At 38.6% G+C, this 21,798-nt stretch overlaps 1 protein-coding gene and 1 pseudogene across 1 annotated transcript; both read right to left on the bottom strand.

Moving 5' to 3' along the window:
- Positions 1–5,763: 5,763 nt before the first annotated feature.
- LOC104676934 lies at positions 5,764–8,107 on the bottom strand (annotated as a pseudogene).
- An 11,636-nt stretch (positions 8,108–19,743) lies between these two features.
- On the bottom strand, positions 19,744–20,810 carry LOC104676930 (olfactory receptor 1L1-like). The gene is given in 2 exon segments (XM_010381801.1): positions 19,744–20,288; positions 20,291–20,810. Coding segments are annotated over 2 exon segments (915 nt in total). The 5' UTR covers positions 20,661–20,810.
- Between the last annotated feature and the right edge of the window lie 988 nt (positions 20,811–21,798).

The following is a 21,798-nucleotide window of genomic DNA, read 5'->3' as shown; positions in this document are numbered from 1 at the left end:
ATAGAGCATATACATATTTGCCCACAAACTGGACAGGACTTTGTATCCTAGCCACTCTTCTGCCAGATATAGACATTATCCCTGGAGATGAACCTGTACCTATTCCAGCTATAGATCACTTTTTGGGAAGAGCCATAAGGGCAATACAATTTATCCCCTTACTTGTAGGACTAGGCATCACTACTGCCATAACAACTGGGGTTTCAAGCCTAGGGGTCTCTGTTACTCAATACACCAAATTGTCTCGCCAATTGATCTCAGATATGCAGGCCATCTCAAGTACTATACAGGATCTACAAGATCAAGTAGATTCCCTGGCAGAAGTAGTGCTCCAAAATAGGAGAGGCCTAGATTTATTAACTGCCGAACAGGGAGGTATCTGCTTAGCTCTACAGGAAAAGTGCTGTTTCTACGCCAACAAGTCCGGGATCATCAGAGATAAAATCAAGCAACTACAAGAAGACCTAGAAAAACGACGAAAAGAAATGACTGATAACCCGTTTTGGACTGGGTTCCATGGACTCCTCCCCTATATTATACCGTTATTGGGCCCCCTGCTTTGCCTATTGCTCTTACTCTCTTTGGGGCCTATAATCTTCAATAAGCTCATGACATTCATTAAGCAACAAATCGAGGCCATCCAAGCCAAACCCATACGGGTCCATTATCATCGCCTTGAACAGGAAGATCACGTGGTCCATACTTACGCTTGCCATAAACCACCTTCCCTGTGCGATGAACTGGACAGCCAATGATGGGTAAGAGAGTGTCATCTCTCACTAACCTAAGACAGGAGGGCCGTCATAGCTACTGCCTAATCCCATGACGGGTACCAGTGAAGAGATGTGTCACTCCAACCTAAGACAGGCACAGTTCCCGAGGGACTATCTTCTAGTCACTAATAATATAAAAAAGGAGGACCTGTCTGGAGCTGTGAGGCCCGGAAATTGCCGCGGTCTCTGTTGCTTAAGCTCCCCATTGTGGAGACAAGATGGCGCACTTCCTGGTTCTTCATCATCAACTTTACCCGCGCGCGCGAACTTTTCCCGCCCGCGCTTAGATAACCTCCCATGCCCGGGAAAGACTAAGTCTACCGAGCATGCTCCTGGTGACGTCTCTCATTATTCTCCTCCCCACCTGCTCTGAGCCCTTCCTCCTCCCTGCCAGCCTATATAAGGCATTGCACTGCCGCCATTAAACGAGACTTGATCAGGATACTGTCTTGTCTCCATTTCTTGTGTCTCTTGTCTCTCTAAATTCCCACCCCCTCCTTCAAGGTCTGTGTTAATGATCCCACTGGACGGGTCACATGTACCCATTGTTTAGCTTCTACTTATAAGTGAGAACATGTGGTATTTGACTTTCTGAGTTATTTCACTTAGGATAATGACCTCTAGTTCTATCCATGTTGCTGCAGAAGACATGATTTCATTCTTTTATTATGGTTGAGTAGGACTCCACAGTGTGTGTGTGTGTGTGTACACATTATCTATCTATCTATCTATCTATCTATCTATCTATCTATCTATCCATCCATCCATCTCATATTTTCTTTATTCAATCCTCCACTGATGGACACTTAGGTGGGTTCCATATCCTTGCCATTGTGAATAGTTCTTCAATAAACATATGAATGCAGGTATCTTTTTGATACAACGGGCCCAGTTTCATTTGTCTGCATATGACTATCCAATTTTTGCAGCACCATTTATTGAATAGGGTGTCCTTTCCTCAGTGTATATTTTTGTCAACTTTGCCAAAGATCAGTTGGTTGACTGTACGTGGCTTTATTTCTGGGTTTTCTGTTCTGCTCCATTGATCTTTGTGTCTATTTTTATACCAGTACCATGCTGTTTTGGTCACTATAGTCTTGTAATATAATTTGAAGTCAGAAAATGTGATGCCTTCAACTTTGTTCTTTCTATTTAGGATTCCTTTGGTTATTCAGGCTCTTTTTTGGCTCCATATACATTTTAGGATTTTTTCCCTAATTAAAAAAATTACATTGGTAATTTGATAGAGATTGCATTGAGTCTGTAAATTGCTTTGGGAAGTGTGGTCATTTTCACAATATTGATTCTTCCAATCCATGAGCATAGAATGTTTCTCCATTTGTTTGTGTCATCTATGATTTTTTTTTAAATCAGTGTTTTGTAGTTCTACTTATAGAGATCTTTTACTTCCTTGGTTAAATATATTCCTAGGTATTTTATTTATGTTTTGTAGCTATTGTAAATGGGATTGCCTTCTTTATTTGTTCCTCAGCTAGATCACAATTGGTATATAGAAATGCTACTGATTTCTGTACATTAATTTTATATCCTGAAACTTTATTGAATTCATTAATCAAATCTAAGAGGCTTTTTGGTGGAATCTTTAGGGTTTTCTAGATATTAAATCATATCATCAGCAAAAAGAGAAAATCCAACTACCTCTCTTCCAATATAAATGCCTTTTATTTTTTCTCTTGCCTGATTGCGTTTGCTGAGACCTACAGTACTATATTGAATAAGAGTGGTGAAAGTGGGAATCCTTGTCTTGTTCCAGTTCTTAAGGGGAATTATTTCAACTTTTTCCCCATTGATGTTGGCCGTTTTTTTTGTATATTGCCTTTATTGTGTTGAGGTATGTTACTTTGATGTCTAATTTGTTGAGGATTTTTATCATGAAGTGTTGCTAAATTTTACTGAATACTTTTTCTGCATATATTGAGACTATCATATGGCTTCGGTCTTTATTTCTGTTTATGATGATGTATCACATTTATTGATTTGAATATGTTGAACTACTGTTACATCCCTGTGATAAATCTCACCTGATCATGGTGTATTATCTTTTTAATGTGCTGTTAGATTTGATCTGCTAGTATTTTGTTGAGAAATTTTGTATATATGTTCATCAGGGATATTCCTCTGTAGTTTCATTTTTCTCTCGTGTCCTTGTCTGGTTTTCGCATCAGTGTGATACTGGTCTTGTAGAATTAGGGAGCAGTCCAGGCTCAATTTTTTGAAATAGTTTCAGGAGGACTGGTATTAGTTCTTCTTTGTATGTTTGGTAGGATTTGGCTATGAATTCACCTGGTCCTGGGCTTTTTGTTATTGTTGTTGTTAGGAAGTTTTTTGTTACTGATCCAACAAGACAATGTGTCTTGTTCATCTCAGGAGATTCTATCCTTCCAGGAATTCATCCATTTCCTCTGTGTTTCCTATGTTATAAGTGTATAGTTTTTCATAATAGTCTCTGATGATCTTTTGCTTTCTATGATGTCAATTGTAATATTTCTTTTTTATTTCTGATAGTGTTTATTTGGACCTTCTTTTCTTGCTATTGGTCTATCAATTTTCTTTTATCTTTTTGAATAGTTTTTAGTTTTGTTGATCTTTTTTTGGTTCTAGTTTCATTTAGTTCTACTTTGCTCTTTATTATTTCTTTTTTTCTGCTAACTTTGGGTTTGGTTTGTTCTTGTTTTTCTAGTTCCTTGAGGTGCAATGTTAGGTTGTTAATTTGTGATCTTTCTACTTTTTTATTGTAGTCATTTAATGCTATGTAATTCCCTCTTAGCACCACTTTTACTGTACCCAACACGTTTTGATATGTTGTTTTGATTTTCATTTGTTTCAAAAATATTTTAAAATTCTATCTGAATTTCTTTATTAACCCAGTGATTGTTCAGGAGCATGCTGTTTAATTTTCATGTATTTGTATAGTTTCCAAAGTTCATCTTGGTATTGATTTCTAGCTTTTATGCACTGTAGTCTGAGAAGATACTTGATATGATTTCACATTTTAAAAATGTGCTGAAACTTGTTTTTTGGACTAATATGTGGTCTATCTTGGAGAATGTTCCATGTGGTAATCAAAAGAATGTATATTCTGTAGTTGTTGGGTACGATGTTCATTAAATGTCAAGTAAATTTGGTCTAGAGTCCAATTTAAATCCAGTGTTTCTTTGTTAATTTTTTGTCTTGATGATCTGTCTAGTGCTGTGAGTGGGGTGCTGAAGTCTCCCATTATTATTTTATTGCTATCTATCTCTTTCTTTAGGTCTCGTAATATTTGTTTTGTGAATTTGAGTGCTTCAACATTGGGTACATTTGTATTTAGGATTTTTATACCCTCTTGCTGAATGAATCCCTTTATCATCACATAATGTCCTTCTTTGTCTTTTATTGCTTTTTTTTTTTTTTTTTTTTTTACATTTTAGCTGTCATTGTTTATTATTGTTTTGGCTATATTCTGTATAATTTCAGCAGCATTTTAAAGAGACAATGTGTCTATGTACAATGAAAAAACAAAATGGCTTGCAACATCAGAAATACAGTTTAACTGTACAATATTAAAGAGAATCTATGCTAAGTATAACCTCCTTTTTCTGCAACATGAACAACTTACATTAAGTATCAGCATTATTAATGTGACAATAAAGAAAACGTCCTTACAGGAGTGAAATCCAGCATCCTGAAAAATATTGGTTTCTACACTACAAGGCAGTTATAAAGTGTTCACATTTTAACAAATTTGAAGAAACCACAATAAACTTACTAATGGGATCATCTTGCTGATAAGAACTTTCTAGAAATGTAGAATAACCATTAACAATGTATAAATCTAGTATCTATGTGCTCCACAGCCCTAGAACCCAGTAACTGATTTAAAGAACTCAATATGTCCAACATGGATCATTTTTACATGTCGTGATTGTTAATGAATGTCTGCTAATGACAGATAACCTGCACCTTCTAGGGGGTCACAAAGAAGTGACATCACTTAGAAGCAATAAGAGCACCTTCACGAAGACTTAAAGAATACAATATCCAATTAGAAAAGCCATATTTTAAACATTTGTACAAGAATAAACTGCTGAAACTTAGTAACTGAAATCTGTACAGCAATTTACAATAGAGCTAGAAGGGATTTTATCATTATCCTGCATAGAACTGGTCTGCATTTGGTTACATCCTGTCACCTGTTTTGATGAACAAGGCCTGGTAACAAAAGAAACATACCTGTTATCAATTCTAACGTGTTGAAAACGCTGGCAATATTACAATTTAGTGAATTCAACTGATTTCAAAACAAGCAGCTCATTTTGTCAAAGGTGTAAAGAATTTAGAAATAATAGCTCTCCCTTTAATATAACAAGTGAAAGAAAATGGACATGTGATTTCGAGGTACAACTTGGTAAAAGTCAGAATAGGCAAATGACAAAGCCTAATTTTGTCCAAAGAGAACTCTTACATTCTATTACAATAAAACCCAACTGTCACTCTCATTCAGTTCTTACTTTGACTTCAGCAGATTAACTGCCAAATTATGAAGAATGTATCCAGGCACTGTAGTTCGTGTGTTAGAAATATGTCTCATATTTTTCCATGTGTTTTTAAATAATGAAAAACTACCTTTCATATAGAACTCTGGTAACAACCAAATGTATTTAAGTATTATAAACATTATTTACAGTGTTCCTTCAAATAAAAGAACAAAAATGTTTTTCTTCTGTCTTAACATGGTATTCCTGTTTCTTTATAACAGGCAGTCATCCTTCACTGCTCAAAGTTATAGTCAGAAGTGTGCATTTATTCATTGTCCATGATCCACTCTCAAAGAAATGACACTATGAGGAACTTCAGTTCACAAACAGTTCTTAACCATGTCCTGTGTAAAAAAAAAGAAAACAAACAAATAAAAACCACTCAAATGCTCTCAAACTTAAGTGTGCATCTGGAAGCAATCCGAAGACATCATGCCAGTCTTGGAGGAATGTCAGTAAGTAATTATGCTTGAAGAAAGCAGTGTAGGAGATGCTGTCAGCCCAGCCATGTTTTAGGTTTCCTGAAGAATTTGATGTACTTTTGTGTGGGAGGAGGTATGGGTCATTTGCCAGCTGGTGCACATCAAATCAATCTTCTTTTCCATATGCTAAGCAGCATCTTATAAAGGCCTCGGGTTCACTGCTTACAACTGGTTTTACATGGAACTGGCCTTCTGTGGCTTTTAATATTGTATTTTCTTGAAGAATGTCTTGTTGAGATTGATTGTGACCAAATGGCTTTCTACCATAAAGATGCTGAAAGAAGATGACTTTAATTGACCACACATTAACCTTGTTGGAAATCTTTGGTGCCACTTTTCCAACTATGTAACACTCAGGAGGTAGATTAGTTCTATCTATACCATAGCTATCATCATCTGTAATCTTGGACAGACAAAAATCAGTGATTTTGATTTTACCACATGCTGTTCTATCTACCAAAAGGATGTTTCCTGGCTTAAGGTCATAATGTGTAATGGGGGGTTGATCTCACTGGGATATCTTAGTGCATTTACAATCTGCATTACAATAGACTCAGTTTCTTTCTCTGACATTAGCTTGTGTTGCTTCAGATAGAAATCCAAGTCATTGGCTTCACAGTATTCTAACACTGTACAAAGTATATCTGTATCCAAGGAGAAATAATCATAGAGTTTAACTCTTCTGGGGTGATTCAATTCTTTGTGTATTCTATACTGCAAGCATGCTTGTAGTAGTTTTCTTTTTTCTCATCTCTCCAGCTTTTATTAAGCTGACGTAGCTTCCCAGCAGTATATCTTTGTTCATAAAGGTCAAAAACCTTATACACTTCACTAAAGCCACCTCTACCAAGCAGATGAAGTAATAAATATCTTTCTTTTAACATTGAGTGATCTTTGAATTGTGAATTATCTTCATTGTTTATTATGCTAAGCTTAGCATAAAAGTGAGAAATCTTCTGACTCTTTCCAAACATTCAAGTTCTGCTTGGATTTCTGCCTCTTCTTTTCTGAGATGTCCTAGTCTAAGTTTGAAAATTTCTTCCTGTTCATGATATTCTGCCAAAGTCAACAGTTGTGGTAAATTTGGTCTAACAAAGGGATCATTTTCTGCTGCATTGACTGCTTTGTTTTTCCTTTGTTTTGGTTCAGTATTGGTAGAGGGTCTGAGAATTATTAGCTGTGGGAGGTTTGCGTTTGGCTAGAATTTTCCTTTGCCTTTCGATATCTTCCCTTTGTTAATTCACCCATTCTTGTTGCTTCACAAGATTCTGAAATGCAAAACCGTCTGTCCATTATTCAGTAAATGAAACGCCATGTCTAACTGTTGTAAAGTGCCTGAGATGTAATCAATCTTGCATACTCTTCTGTTTGACAGTTTTTCTTGTGTACTCTTTTCAAAAGAAGTTTCTTGCTCATTTATAGGCACTTATTTAATCGTTCTTTTTATTTTTCAAGTAATTTTTGTTGTTCATCTATTTGCCATCTGAGATCACGGTTAGCCCTGAGCAAATAATCTATATATCCTTCCTTCTTTTCCAGCTCCTGGATTTTATTACTTTCTAATGCTGCTGATTTCAGGATTGTGAGATCAGTCTGAATAATTTTAAAGGGTAACTGCTTTGGTTGTACAATAGGGTGGTCCCCAAATGCTAATGCAGTAGGAGAAGGGCCATTTGGTCAAAGAGATGAGGAAGGAGTGGAATGTGAATGTGAATTTTGAGGAGAACTGATTGCAGGAGGTATGCCTCTTACTGGACTTGAGCCATTTTCACCCTGGTATTCAAAATAGTCACTAATTTTGTGACCACATCCCCCAAGTACTTTTTCCCTGACAATTTTCATTCTGGTTTTCTGGTTTTCTGCTTTTATATATCTTCCCCTAGATGATTCTGATTGTTTCTTCTCTGGTTTCTCAAGGGAACCCACTGCAGATAAAGTCCGGTCACTTGCACAGTCCTTTCAGCTGCCTGCCAGTCATTTCTCTGATTCTTTGTCACTTAAAGATCCTAAGCTTCCAAAACTGTGATAAGAGCTTTCATTATTTGTTGAGGCTTTAGCTCCAACACTGCAACTGCTGGTACTCCCAGTGTTCCCACTTACAACTCCAATAAATCTAGCTTACAATAACTCTTGCCTTCTTGGATTCAGACTATGAAGCTCATCCATTGCACCTTCCCTGGGCCTCCTGGATGGTGGTGTGTGATTTATCAGGGACCTGGCCGCTGCTTGCCACTGAGCCTGGGGTTGGAGATGTGGAGCGCTGGTACCAAGATGGTGGCTCCTGCAAACTTCCACTGCTACTTTGGACACCCATTACGCTACTTTCTGGGAACATGACTCCCACTCTGCGATGGCAGCAGTGACAATGGCACTGGCACCTGCCTCCATCATGGGGGGGGGCCAGGCTGAGGGTGAGCAAGAGAGTAAGGGCAGGGAGGGGAGAGTAAAGGGGATAGGGGAGGAAACCAAGAAGAGGGGAAGTGGGGAGGAAAGAGGTGAGGGAAGGAGAGCAAATGGGGAAAAGGTAAAGGGGGAGAAGTGAGGGAGTGGGTGGGAGCACCAGAGAAGAGGCTGAGGGAAGGAGCCCAGTGGTGGAGGTGTGATGGGGGCACCTGCCAGGGCTGGGGTCTGAGTTTGGGCCTATTGCTGTTTTTGATTTAAAGTCTTTTTTATCTAGTAGAAATTTAGCTACACCTACTTGCTTTTGGTTTCCAATTGCATGGACTATCTTTTCCCACTCTTTTACTTTCAGTCTATGTGTGTCTTTATGGGTAAAGTAAGTTTCTTGTTAGCAACATATAGTTGGATCTTGATTTTATTTTATTAATTATGCCAATCTTTATCTTTTAAGTGGAATATTTAATGTGTTTATATTCAAGATTATTATTGATACATGAGGCTTTGTTTCTGTCATATTATTAATTTTTACAAATTGTTTTATTAACTTTTTCTTTTTTTTCTCTTTTTGTCTTTATGGTTTGAACAAATTATGTCATGTTGTCATTTGATTCCTTTCTCCTCCTCCTTTGTGTGATTGTTTTTATAAGAATTGTTAGTTTTATTTTTCCATATGTTTTCATCATAATGAATACTGACCTTTCATTTCCATGTTTAAGACTCCTCTGAACATTTCCTGCAAAGCCAGTCTAGAGGTGACAAATTTACTCAGCATTTGCTTGTCTGAGAAAGACTTCATTTCTCCTTCATTTATGAAGCTTTTTCTGGTAGAATATAAAATTCTTGGCTGACAGTTTTTTTTTCTTTCTAGTGTTTTGAAAATGCCATCCCATTCTTTTCTGGCCTATAAGGTTTCTGCTGAAAAGTCTGCTGTTAATCTGATGAGGTTTCCTTTGTAGGTGACTAGCTGCTTTTCTCTTGCTAATTTTAAAATTCTTTCATTCACTTTGACTCTAGACTTTCTGAATAATACGTGTCATGTTGGTCTTTTTGCAATGTTCTTTCCTGGGGATAGCTGGGCCTCCTATAACTGGATGTGTGACTCTCTTGCTAGGCTTGGGAAATTTTCATCAGTTATTTCCTCAAATAGATTTTCTAAACTTTTTGATCTCTCTTCCCCCTTGGAATACCAATAATTCAAAGGTTTGGTCATCTTATGTAGTCCCAGGTGTCTTTGCTCATTCTTTCTTTCTTTTTTTTTTTTGAGATGGAATCTAGCTCTGTGGCCTGGGCTGGAGTGCAGTGGAGCGATCTCAGCTCACTGCAAGCTCCCCCTTCCAGGTTCATGCCATTCTCTTGCCTTAGCCTCCCGAGTAGCTGGGACTACATGCGCCTGCCACCACACCTGGCTAATTTTTTGTATTTTTTAGTAGAGACGGGGTTTCACTGTGTTAGCCAGGATGGTCTCAGTCTCCTGACATCATGATCCGCCTGCCTCAGCCTCCCAAAGAGCTGGGATTACAGGCGTGAGCCACTGCGCCTGGCCACTCATTCTTTTTTATTCTTTTTCTTTACTTTTGTCTAACTGTATTACTTCAAAAAGACTGGTCTTCTATTTCTGAGATTCTTCCTTCTGCTTTCTGGTCTATTATTGAAGTTTTAAGTGTATGTTTTATTTCCTGCAATTTTTTTTTTTGAGACAATATTGCTCTGTTGCCCAGGCTGTAGTGCAGTGGTGCGATCATAGCTCACTGCAGCCTTGAACTCTTGGGCTCAAGTGATCTCCAACCTCAGCCTCCCAAATAACTGGGACTACAGGCATGCGCCACTATGCCTGGATGATTTTTGCATATTTTTTTGTAGGGATGGGATCTTGTTATGTTGCCCAGGCTGGACTTGAACTCCTGACCTCAAGTGATCCTCCTACCTTCGCCTCCCCAAATGCTAGAATTCTAGGCATGAGCCACTGTACTCAACAGTGAACGAATTTTTCATTCCAGAATTTCTGCTTTTTTTCCCCTAAAGATATCTATCTCCTTGGTTTTAGTCATATCCTAAGTTGATTTTTGGACTTCTTTGTATTAGTTTTTAGACTTCTCTTGCATGTCATTGAGCTCCTTTAAAAATCAATATTTTGAATCTTTTACTTGGCATTTTGAGGATTTTTTTGATTGGGATCTGTTGCAGGACAGTTGAGGTCCCTTGGTGGTGTTATATTTCCCCACTTTTTCATGTTTTCTGTGTCCTTCTTTTGTTATCTGAGCATCTGGTGAAGCAGTTGCTGGTTCCAATTTTTTTTTTTTTGAAATTGCTTTGGTAGGGGAATTTCTTTCTTGAAGATGTGTGTGTGTTGTTGGTTGAGTAGGATACTTTGGCTAGGATTATGGGTGCCTGCAATAGGGTGATCTTTGCATGAGCTCTTTAGTAGTACACAGAGTCAGTGGTGTCTGTGATTTCCTCAGTAGCTTAGGGTACAGTTATTAGTTGAGGTTGTGGCAAGATTTTGTTGGGGTCTTGGACACTGACTGATCCGGTCTCCAGGTCCCTGTAGTGGCAGCAGTGGGGTTAATGTGCCTGTTTTTAAGCTCAGAGCAACTTACAGTGACTTTGGTGTTAAAGGGTCCTGGAGGGCTGGTTCTTAGGCCTCCAGGTGGCTTGACTAGAAGCTAGTAGTGGGATTGGTAGGCCAGGTGTGTGGGTGGGTTCTCATATCCTGTGGCAGCTGATGTCATGTGGGTGATGGCAGTATCAGTGGTGGAGCAAACCCCAGGGACCTGGGTGGTCCATATTGGTATTCTTGATAGATGGGTTGGGCAGGCTAGTCCCCAGTCTGAGAGCCACTGTAGCAGGGTGGTGGGTATTACCCTTAGTGTGCTTAGGATAGCTTTGCCTCCCCTGTCTCTCTCCCAGCTGAGTGGCAGCTGCAGCTGTATTGCCTAATGAACTTGGGCCAAGTATGGGGCACAGCTCAGTGTTAAACTCTTGAAATGAAGCTAGCTTTCAGTTTGTGACCAGAGAGGGCAGGACCCCCTAAGGCAAGCAGTATGGGCAAGAAAATATGGGGAGTGTGGTCTACTCAAGTCTTAGTCTCACAGCAGCCTGTAGCAGGGCAGTGAGTGTTGTCCTAGGTTTGTGTAGAACAACTTGGTTTCCTTGTCCCTTTTTGACCGGCTGCTGGCTGCAGCCATGGGAACTCAAACTTGGCCCAAGGGTGAGGCAAATCCCAGGATTAAACTCTTAAAATGGTGTCAGTTGTGGGCTTATTACCAGAGAGTGTGGATCCCCTTGCAGGTGAGCACCATGGGCAAGAAGCTGTGGGGAATGTGGTCTGCTCATATCTCAATCTCAACAGCATTCTACAGCAGGTGGTAGGGATCCTTCTTGGGGTGCATGGGAGCACCCAGTCTCTCCTGTCTCTCCTTGAAGCAGCACAGTGGCAGCAGCTAAGTATATAGATCGCCAGTATCTAGGCTCTCTAAATGGCACCTGGCTGAGGCTGGTCTAGGCTCGGATGCCTGTGAAATTCCGTGTGGGTTTCCTTTCTGGAGTGACATCTCTGTGCAATCTTTAGGCAGCTCTGTATGTCAGGTCCAAGGTCTGGAGGGTTAAAGGTTTCTCCCAAAGTCAAGAGAAACCTGGGGGTTTCTCTCTTACTGTTTCCCCATATCCAGGAGCCTCTTTCAGCTCTGTCAGTCCCTGGCTAGGCAAGGTGTCCTGAACCCTCTCTTTACTTATTTTTGGTGCTTCTTGTATTTTCTCTGATGAATCCTAGCATTCTCTTCTATACGGTCTGTTTGAAATGTGCCTACTTTCTATTCTGTTCCTCTCCATGGAGGAGGAACATACTACCTGCATGTAATCAGCCTTCTTAATCCCTTTCTTGTCTAAATTGTTCTGTTTTCAATTAAATTCATACTCTGAATGAAGCAACTTTAGTTCATCTTCTTAGGTTGTTCAAATCCAGGTCTTCCCCCTTATCACATTAGGTATTATGAAAGGAACAGGTAAGAGAGTGACAGCATCAATAACAATATTGACTAAATGCTTACTATGAACCAGGCACTGATATAAGCATTTTATACACATAAAACATTTGATCTTCACAGTAATTCTTGTATATTGAAACCATTTTATGCATTAAAAACAATGTAACATTTCTGTTACATTAGGATTAGAGACAAGTGTATTCTTCAGGCAAACAGGAAATGGGTTAAACAATACTGTATTGCTCACAGAAAATGTTCTGAGAGAATAGATTTTAGGTACTTTTTGGTACACTAGAAAAGCTAACTATGTAAGATGATGGCTATGTTCATTTACTTGACTATAATAATAATTTCACCAAGTATATGTATATCAAAACATCATGTTGTACACCTTCAATATATACAATACAAAAATCTCAAGAAAATTTTTGTGAAACTGATTAACTGTTGTTAAATTTTCTCTAGAAAAGAAATTGTTTAAGAATGATCAAGAAAAAAATTAAAAATAATAGTGATGGAGAACTTGCCCTAAAAGATTTTAAAATAGGCTCTTAAGTTGTAGCAATTAAAAAGACATAGGAACAAATGTACATATTGCTATAGTTTGAATGTGTCCCACAAAGTTCATTTGTTAAAAACCTAATCCCCAATACAATAGTATTGAGAAGTGGGAACTTTGAGAGGTGATTGAGTCATGAAGGCTCTGTCTTCATGAATGGTTCAATGCTGTTATCTCAGGAGTCAGTTAGTTATTGCAGGAGTGGGTTTCTGATAAAAGGATGAGTACAATCCCTTCCTTGCTCTCTTTCTCATGCTTTTGCCCTTCCACCTCATACCATGAGATGGCACAGCAAGAGGACCCTCACCAGATGCAGGCCCCTTGACTTTGGACTTCCCAGTCTCCAGAATGGTAATAAATAAATTTCTTTTCTTTATAAACTACCCAGTCATGGGTATACTGTTATAGCAACATAAAGCAGAATAAGACACGTATCAGTGAAACAAAGAAATAAATGAGATAAATGTATATATGAGCATTTAGCATTTCAAATTACTGATGGTAAATGTTATCAGAGTAATTAGATATATAGGTGAAATAAAGTTATTGTATATCTAGCTACAAAATATTTAAACCTAAAGAATAGAACTGAAGTTAATATAGTAGCCTATACTTTCTTTTTTAGAGGGAAAAGCTTTTCTAAATGAAAAGATTGACAAAGTTGACAACATAATAATCAATGGTTTCTATACATTGAAAGTTACCAAAATATTTGAAGACATCCTAGCAGGGAGGCAGATTCTGATCAACATAGAAGCTGTCCAACAGTTGGATAGGTTGCCCTATTACATTATGAGTTCCCTGTCATCTGAGGCAGTCAAACAAATGCTAGGTGACCATAGAGTATGTGCAGTTTGTAGGAAGAATCAAAGTATAGAAATGGGTAGATAATAAGAATGGAAATAACTTTTATAGGACACTAATCATTAAGTTTAAGGTGAGATTTTTGGGATATCCAGGAACTTAGGGCTGATTGAAATAGAAGTGATGCCCTAGAAACAACCTAGAGATGAAGGAGAAGTTATCTTCTGGTTAAATATTTACAGTGTATGCTCAGAATCTGAGCATATGGAAAGATAAAGAATTTCTTGGATGGGAAGATTTAATATCATAGAAATGTCAGTTTTATCCAAACCAATGTACAAATTATATACATTTTCAATCAGATCCCCGGTAGGTTTTTGGAAAACATACACAGTGATTAAAACAATTTCCATGTACAACTTCGCCATATATTTATGCAACTATATGCCTGCATGTACAGCATGAGAATGGTTGAGGCAATCTATTATCTATCTATCTATCTATCTATCTATCTATCTATCTATCTATCTATCTATCTTCTATCATCTATCTATCCATCCATCTATCTAAACTATCTTACCTTACAGCTAATGACACATTTCAAGCCTAATTCATATTAGACACCACATGTGAACATAGTTGATAAAAAGGTGAAAGACTTTAGCACTTTTGAGAATTTCACATAAAGAAATAAATGTGTGAGAACTGTCAATAACTGTTTTGAATAGTAGGATTCAAAAAAGGAAGAATTACCTTAGTATATATATTTTAAAACTATGACCATCAAACATTACGGTTTGACACAAATAGAGATGACTGGGTTAGTGGAACAGAATCAAAAGTTCAGAAATAGGTTTGAGCATATATTGGGATTTACTATATACTATATATTTACAAGGAGATTTTTAAATTCAGTGTTTTATTTAACCACTTCATGATGGCAAATGGTGATATCTCCACTGGGTCATCACTAGAGAGTATAAGGAGTTATGAAAGCCGGTTGCCAATCCCAAAGCAAGCCCTAGTGATCATCCCTAGTGACAAATGGATAGAACAAGGGCAGATGTTAGCAATAGATTCCAGTATAGAACCAAAGGATACCACACTTAAAAAGCCCTGCTCTGTATTAGGGACATCAGAAGTAAGCTGCATAAATCCTGAGAGTTTAAGGAAAGAACGTGGAGGGAACAATGACAGCCAGGAGGGGTATGAAATGAATAAATGGGGCTAAATTATAACAGAAGTCATGGAGAAATTATTGAATTGGGATAAGAGAAACTCAGAATTGGGCTTCAATGGGGCAAAGCAAAAAGTAGAAAATAAAATTAAACTATACAAATTAAGCTATAGAATGCTCTATAAATTTATACAAAAAAGATACTTGCACACACATGTTTATAGCAGCACAATTCGCAATTGCAAAAATATCGAACCAGCCCAAATGCCTATCAATCAATGAGTGGATAAAGAACTTGTGGTATCTATCTATCTATCTATCTATCTATCTATCTATCTATCTATCTATCTATCTTCTGGTTAAATAATGATGGAATATATATATGATATATATTCATTGGATATGAATGGATAAACTGTTTTATATATATCATATATAATATGATGGAATTATATACATATTTTATATATATATATATATTATACATATGATGCAATACTACTCAGCCATAATACTTTATCCAATGAGTGGATAAAGAACTTGTGATATATATATATGATGGAATACTACGCAGCCATAAAAAGGAACACATTAATGGCATTCACAGCAACCTGGATGGAACTGAAGACGATTATTCTAAGTGAAGTAACTCAGGAATGGAAAACCAAACATCTTATGTTCTCACTCATAAGTGATCAATGATGTGAGTGCCTGCAGCAGCAGTGAGGGCTTTTCATATATTTGGTGTTTATGGCTGCTAAAAGTTCTCCTGAGATCTTTTTATTCCACTTGGGAAACCATGACCAAAGGGATGTCTCTTGCCACTGGGTTTGACTCATGGGCCTGCTCACACTGGCAGCAATACCGGTGCCTGATGAGCCGCACCTGTAGAGTAGCCAGTGAGCCAAGGCTTAGAGCACTGGCATGTGTGGAAAGACCATGGCTCCGAGGTTCAGGGCAGCAAACGTACTAGTGCCCAGGGTGCAGGTACCCTTGCTGTTGTGTTGGTAATGATGTACAAGGCATGGATGCTTATGAAGCAGGCAGGGAGCCATGGACCTGCACAGAGCTGTAGTAGCTCCAGGCTCCAGATCATGCACTAGTTCTCTCTGGTGGGTGGGCTGATATCTGGTATGTGAAGACATGCATACAGACCTTAATTCTGGGGTGCAGAGTGTAAACTAACTTGCTATGGTGGTGGCTCTGATATCTGAGGCATGGGTAGATGTAGCACAGCCACAGAGCCAAGATCTGGAATGCAGGCACTCATGGAGAAGCTGTAGTTTAGTGGTCAGCAACATATGTCGGGTTGAGAAGAGTGGTGGCTCTGGTTCTGGAGTGGCACAACGCTGGCTACTTCTTGAGGGTGTGTATGTGTGAAGCCAACTCTTCCTCTCTGGGGTTCCCTGGCAGGAATAGCTTTTGGTTACCTTAGTGTCAAAATGCCGAAGTTTTCTGCAGAGCAGGTCACTGGGACTGCGGTGTCTCCCATGATGTGCCTGATACCAATGACCTTGGCTTTTCTCTTTGTACCTAGCCATTTCTAGGTGTTTCAGATACACTGATCTCACTAGTCACCCTGATGTGCGTACACATTCCTCTTCTTTTTATTCTTCTTCTTGCAACTGTGTTGCTGCAGATTCTTAAATGAGCCCTTGAGCACTCTCTGGGTTATTTTGATTTGTGGATTGCTGTCTATATGTGTTTTTTGGGTGGTGGGGTGGGGAGATAAAGGCTGGCATCTCCTATTCTGCCATATTAATTATGTCATAGCTGGGAAAGTCTTTTAACCCCTCTGAAACTTGGCTACCTCATCTGTAAAGTGGCCATGATTATAGTGTTACTATCGGATGATAATATTATATCATAGTATTATTCTGGTAATTAAAACATGTTTTAATTCTGGCACATAAAAACTCTCAACAATATAGCTATCATTGAGGGATTTTCTGCCCCTTGAGTTCTAAGTAAATGTGACTCAATGTTCCCATTTCACAACACACAGAAGTTCAACTTAGTATGGATAATTTTGCACAGTTTTAGGAAGTTTATGTCCTTGTGGTCATCTGTGCCTCTGGGTTTCTGTTTTTAAAATGAAAATAAAGTTCACCTCACTGACCTAGGCTTTTTTTTTTTTTTTTAAAGAAAATAGTAAGTTGAAGAAATTTGTCTTTATGGACACACAGGTACCTTTAGGGAGGTAGGATAGAGGATAAGAGCCAAAAATATAATGTTCAGAACATGTTTAAGTTCTCAGATTAGATGTTAAGAGTTGTTTGATATTCAACAAGTTATTTGTACTTTCTGATTCTCATTTATCACATCTGCTATATGGACATAATAATTTGTACTTTCATCAAAAACTTAGTAGAAAGTTAGTATGATAATGTATGTAAAGTGCTGCATTTGAGTGCCTTTTACAGCTCAATGCTTGGTGGCTGTTATTACATAGGGTAAGGATTAGCAGCATCCCTCTGCTGAATGTTCAGGTAAGATTGAATTCAGGAATCTATCAATTGCCTGGTTGGTGGAAGTTTAAGTTATTTGCCAATGTTTCTGCAAATCCCAGAGGCTTGTAGTCTTTTATGACCAATGCCTGCAAGCCTTTGCTTCTGTTATTCTCCACATTGACCCATATGTGCAACTGAGTCCTTCTCCAGTTACTTACATAAGGCAGTCCCTGTGTGGTGTATGGTTTACTAAGGATGTTTGGAGTATGTTTGGCTGTTTATTTTGGGGGGAGTTTATACTTGCATGAAGGGCACATTTGTAACTGTTACACATATCCGCTGACCAACATGTCTCTGGGAAGTTTCTGTGTTTACTTTAGCACTATGTAATCTCCAATTCACTCTAGCTGATTGACTCTTCTCTCCCATAAGTCCTCATTAGAGGGTACTGGAGAGGGTATTGGAGACAAGCTTCTTATCTTCTGTGTGATTCTCATGACCATCGCCTTCTTGTTTGAACTTAATGTGGAAGGGCATCAAAATGACATGTTCATGAATCTTGCGTTTTCCCCTGAATAGCCTTTCAGAGCCTGAATTACCTTCCAACTCTGTGGGGTCCAACCATGCTTTAATTTTTATTCTTCTGTGAGATCTGGCTGTGCAGCTGAGATTTATGTCTTCTTTTTACCTTGTGAATTCTTACAGCAAATCCCTGTGCCAGTGTTGAATTTTACCTGAGCCCCATGCTCCTGGAAAACAGTGGCAGTTCAAGAAATCCCTCCACTCTTTTGTGTTCTGGAAAAGAATGCACTTTGACCTACCCTCAATCTGAGTTGACACATAACCCCTCCTTAATGACCCCGCTGGAACTTCAACTAACAAAATACCTTCTTTGATCAACTCTTCAGTCCTGCTACTGTTACTAGCTCATCCCACTTCTGCATATCTGTTTCTTTCTAGCCTCATTCTTGTTCACATCTCTTTATGAAAGAAAATTCCTTTTCTGTCTGACATTTGACACTTTTATTGGTCTCACAATTGAGACATTCTCCCTAGTGCAATAGTTCCCTTGCATTATTGCTATAGACCATTTCTCCCCTTTTGCAGTCATATCTCTCTGCAGGGGCCATTGAAAATAATATGCTAAGAATAGATAAGGCTCAAGGACAGTATCTCTAGCTAGTTGCACTTTCAATGAACTCCAGTAGTCAAGGACAGTATCTCTAGTTGAACTTTTAATGAACTCTAGTAGGCGCCAAGAAGGCAGACAAAATAAGAAAGAACTTAGAGACAAGGAACTAAGCAGAAGATTATATCTGGGTGCAGAAAGTTTGTTTTGCATTGTGTTATTTTTGCTGACGTGGGATTTATGGAGTATAAATAAAGTGAGGCGGAGGCTCTAGGCGCGGCCGCCATGTTCTCTGTTTGTCTTTGTCTCTTGTGTCTGTTCATTCTCCACCACTCCTGGCACGGTCCCCAATATCTCTCCTTACCTAAGACCAGATTGGATTTTTATTTGACACCTGTTACTTAAAAGTATGTGTGTTTCTCTGTACCTTGCAAACCTAAAACAATCTAATTAACAGGAAATTGCCCTCCAAATACTTGTATTGCCTGTGTTATTTTGTTTCCTTAGACCCTGCTGATCTTTGGCCTTCACATTGTTGACTTAAATCACGTAGCACATTATCTTTGTTTTTAAGTCCAGTAGGCTGGTGCATGGTGTATCAGAAGTAAAAATTTGTTGAAAGAGCAAATGAATTCACAAATCTCTGAGTTGCAAGATAATTCACGGACTAGCAGTGACTAATATTTCTCAGAACTCACAAATGAGCAAAAGTGTTTCTTTGCTACACAATTGGTTTTTCTGGTTAGAAGACGGTCTTAAGTCTGTTAAGGAAGAGAACTGCCCCAGGAGTTGGAGGCATCTGCTACTAAGGTTACTGGAACTTCACACACACTTCCTGGGAAAACAGTGCAGTTGAGCTTGGGTCAAATGAAATTAATGAGAGACTTACGGTACAGTCAGCTTTGCCAGGTGGGAAGCAGGAAGAATACTGAGATGCCATACTTTCAGGAACCTGACCTGACACTGATTCACTAAGAGTTATCTAATGGGATGATTTTATTTGTTGAGACTATGACAACAATAGAAGCCAGGCTTTAATCTTTGAGGAAATGCAGAGGAAGGAGTCACAGTTCTGACATTTATAATGGGAGAGAGAGACCTCGTTATTGAGGAGCCCCTGGGCTAATATGATGAAGCGACACACACACACACACACACACACACAGTGGCTCAAAGACATTCAAGCAGCTTTACATTACTATATGAGAAAACCCAGCTGCATGAATATGGATACTCAGGAGATTACAGTGATCTAACTTAGTTTGTAGGCATTATATTCAGGAATAGCTTCAACACATGCAATAAACATTCTTATATAAGGAATGAAACATCATCATTGAAGGTCCTATCCCTTCAGAATCTAATAATCATTTCAAAATCACATACCCAGCAATAACCTATAGTCCAGGGCAAGAGATCTGTGGTATTCTCCTACGACTTCAGGTCTTTTATTGACATTTCATCCCGTGCATCAACTTTACCAAACCCTGCTTCATGTCTTTGTTTCTGAGACTATAGATAAATGGATTTAGCACTGGAGTTAGTATGGTGTAGATAATTGTTGCTATTAGATCCTTGACAGTATAGTTGGACAGGGGCTGAATATACACATAGCTAATGCTTCCATAAAACAGGGTCACCACTGTGAGATGAGAGCCACAGGTAGAAAATGCTTTCAGCTTTCCAGCAACTGAAGGAATCTTTAGAACAGTCATGAGGATTCTTAAATAAGAGATGATGATGCATGAAAAGGGGGTCATTATGACAGCCAAGCCTTCTGTCATTACAATGATTTCTTTGACAAAATGTGAGGAACAGGACAATTTTAGCACTGGTTGGTCATCGCAGAAAAAGTGCTGGATGACATTGGAGGCGCAGAAGATGAGTTGATTAGTCAGAAGAATGTGCAGGAGGGAGTGAAAATGTGGAATGCAGAAGGAGAGAACCAGAAACAGGATACAGCGTCTGTGACTCACAATGGTGATGTAGTGGCCACATAGCAGTCAATGGCCATGACTGTTAGCAGGTAACTGTCTTTGTTTCCAAAGGCTATGAAAAAGTACATCTGGGTCAGACACTCACCATAAGAGATGATCTTTGTCTCTGATAAGAAGTTCACCAGCAACTTAGGGATAATGACTGTCACATAGCAAATGTCAACAAAAGACAGGACACTTAGAAAGAAATACATGGGTGTCTGGAGACGAGTGTCTGAGCGGATGGCCAGGATGATGAGCAAGTTTCCTATCACTGTGACAAGGTAGATGGGGAGAAACACAGCAAAGAGAGGCTTCTGATCCTCAGGTCAAGAGGAGAGTCCAAGAAGGATGAATTCAGGGGGTCTTGTTAGTTTATTTCTTCCCATAGTTGTGGGTTCACCTAAAGATAAACTAACACCGTATCAGATTCTTCCAACATCTGATACAATCTGTACAAAATTTTTCTTTTTGTTCTTCTTATCAGCAATTAAAAAATTTAAAATGTTATAATTACCTGGATTGTGGTTTCTTTCCATTAATGTGGGGTATTTAGAAATTAATATATATTTTAATCTCCTTTCAGTCGCCTGCTATAAAGAAAAAAATTACAGGGAAACAGAAATGGGAAAGGGAGAAAAGAAGAGATATAGGGCAAGAGGAAGAAGTGAGTGAAAGAGAATTCTCAGAAGGAGAGGAGGAGAATCTTGAAGAAATTATTCTCTTCTTTTTCTATATATATTTATTGTATTCAGGGTTTTCAGTAGTTAATATATGGTAGGATAAAAACAGTTTCATCTCTCACTTAATTTCCAGCTGATGGAATAATGATTTCCCTTAGTTCGAATATTTCTCTCTGCATCAATTATTCTGGAGGCTGGCAATCATGTAAAAAGACATTGAAATACGAGATTACCCAACAGTTACTCTGTTTCCCTCATTTTTTAGTGAAACCTTATTTGAGTGAAAGGATAGGTATGAAGAGGCAAAAGATAGACAGAAATAACAGGATAGTAAAAACATTTCTTTCTTTTTTTCTTGAGAAAGGTCTTGCTCTGTTGCCCAGGCTAGAGTGCAGTGGCACAATCTCAGCTCTGCAACCTCTGCCTCCTGGATGCAAGCGATTCTCCCGCCTTAGCCTCCTGAGTAGCTGGGATTACAGGCTTGTGCCACCATGCCCTGCTAATTTTTGTATTTTTAGTAGAGACGGGGTTTCACCATGTTGGCCAGGTTGGTCACGAACTCCTGATCTCAGGTGATCCACCCACCTCGGCCTCCCAAAGTGCTGGGATTACAGACGTGAACCACTGCACCCAGCCAACATTCCTTTTAATGTAACATAAATCTCATTTTTGTTACCCAGCCCCTAAATGCTAAAATTGTCATTGTTGGTGCATGCTTGTCTGTGTTGGTGTAATTCTTTTCACAATTCCAGTCTCAGTTACATATATGCTTCCCCAAAATACCACGCAGAGAAGGCACCTGATTTTAGACAAGTTTTCAACCATCATGAAGCTGAAGATTTTC

The sequence above is a fragment of the Rhinopithecus roxellana genome, chromosome 16 (genome assembly GCF_007565055.1).
Source record: "Rhinopithecus roxellana isolate Shanxi Qingling chromosome 16, ASM756505v1, whole genome shotgun sequence".
Taxonomy (NCBI): domain Eukaryota; kingdom Metazoa; phylum Chordata; class Mammalia; order Primates; family Cercopithecidae; genus Rhinopithecus; species Rhinopithecus roxellana.
Note: the sequence above shows the minus strand (reverse complement) of the source record. Positions and strands in the feature narration are given on the sequence as shown.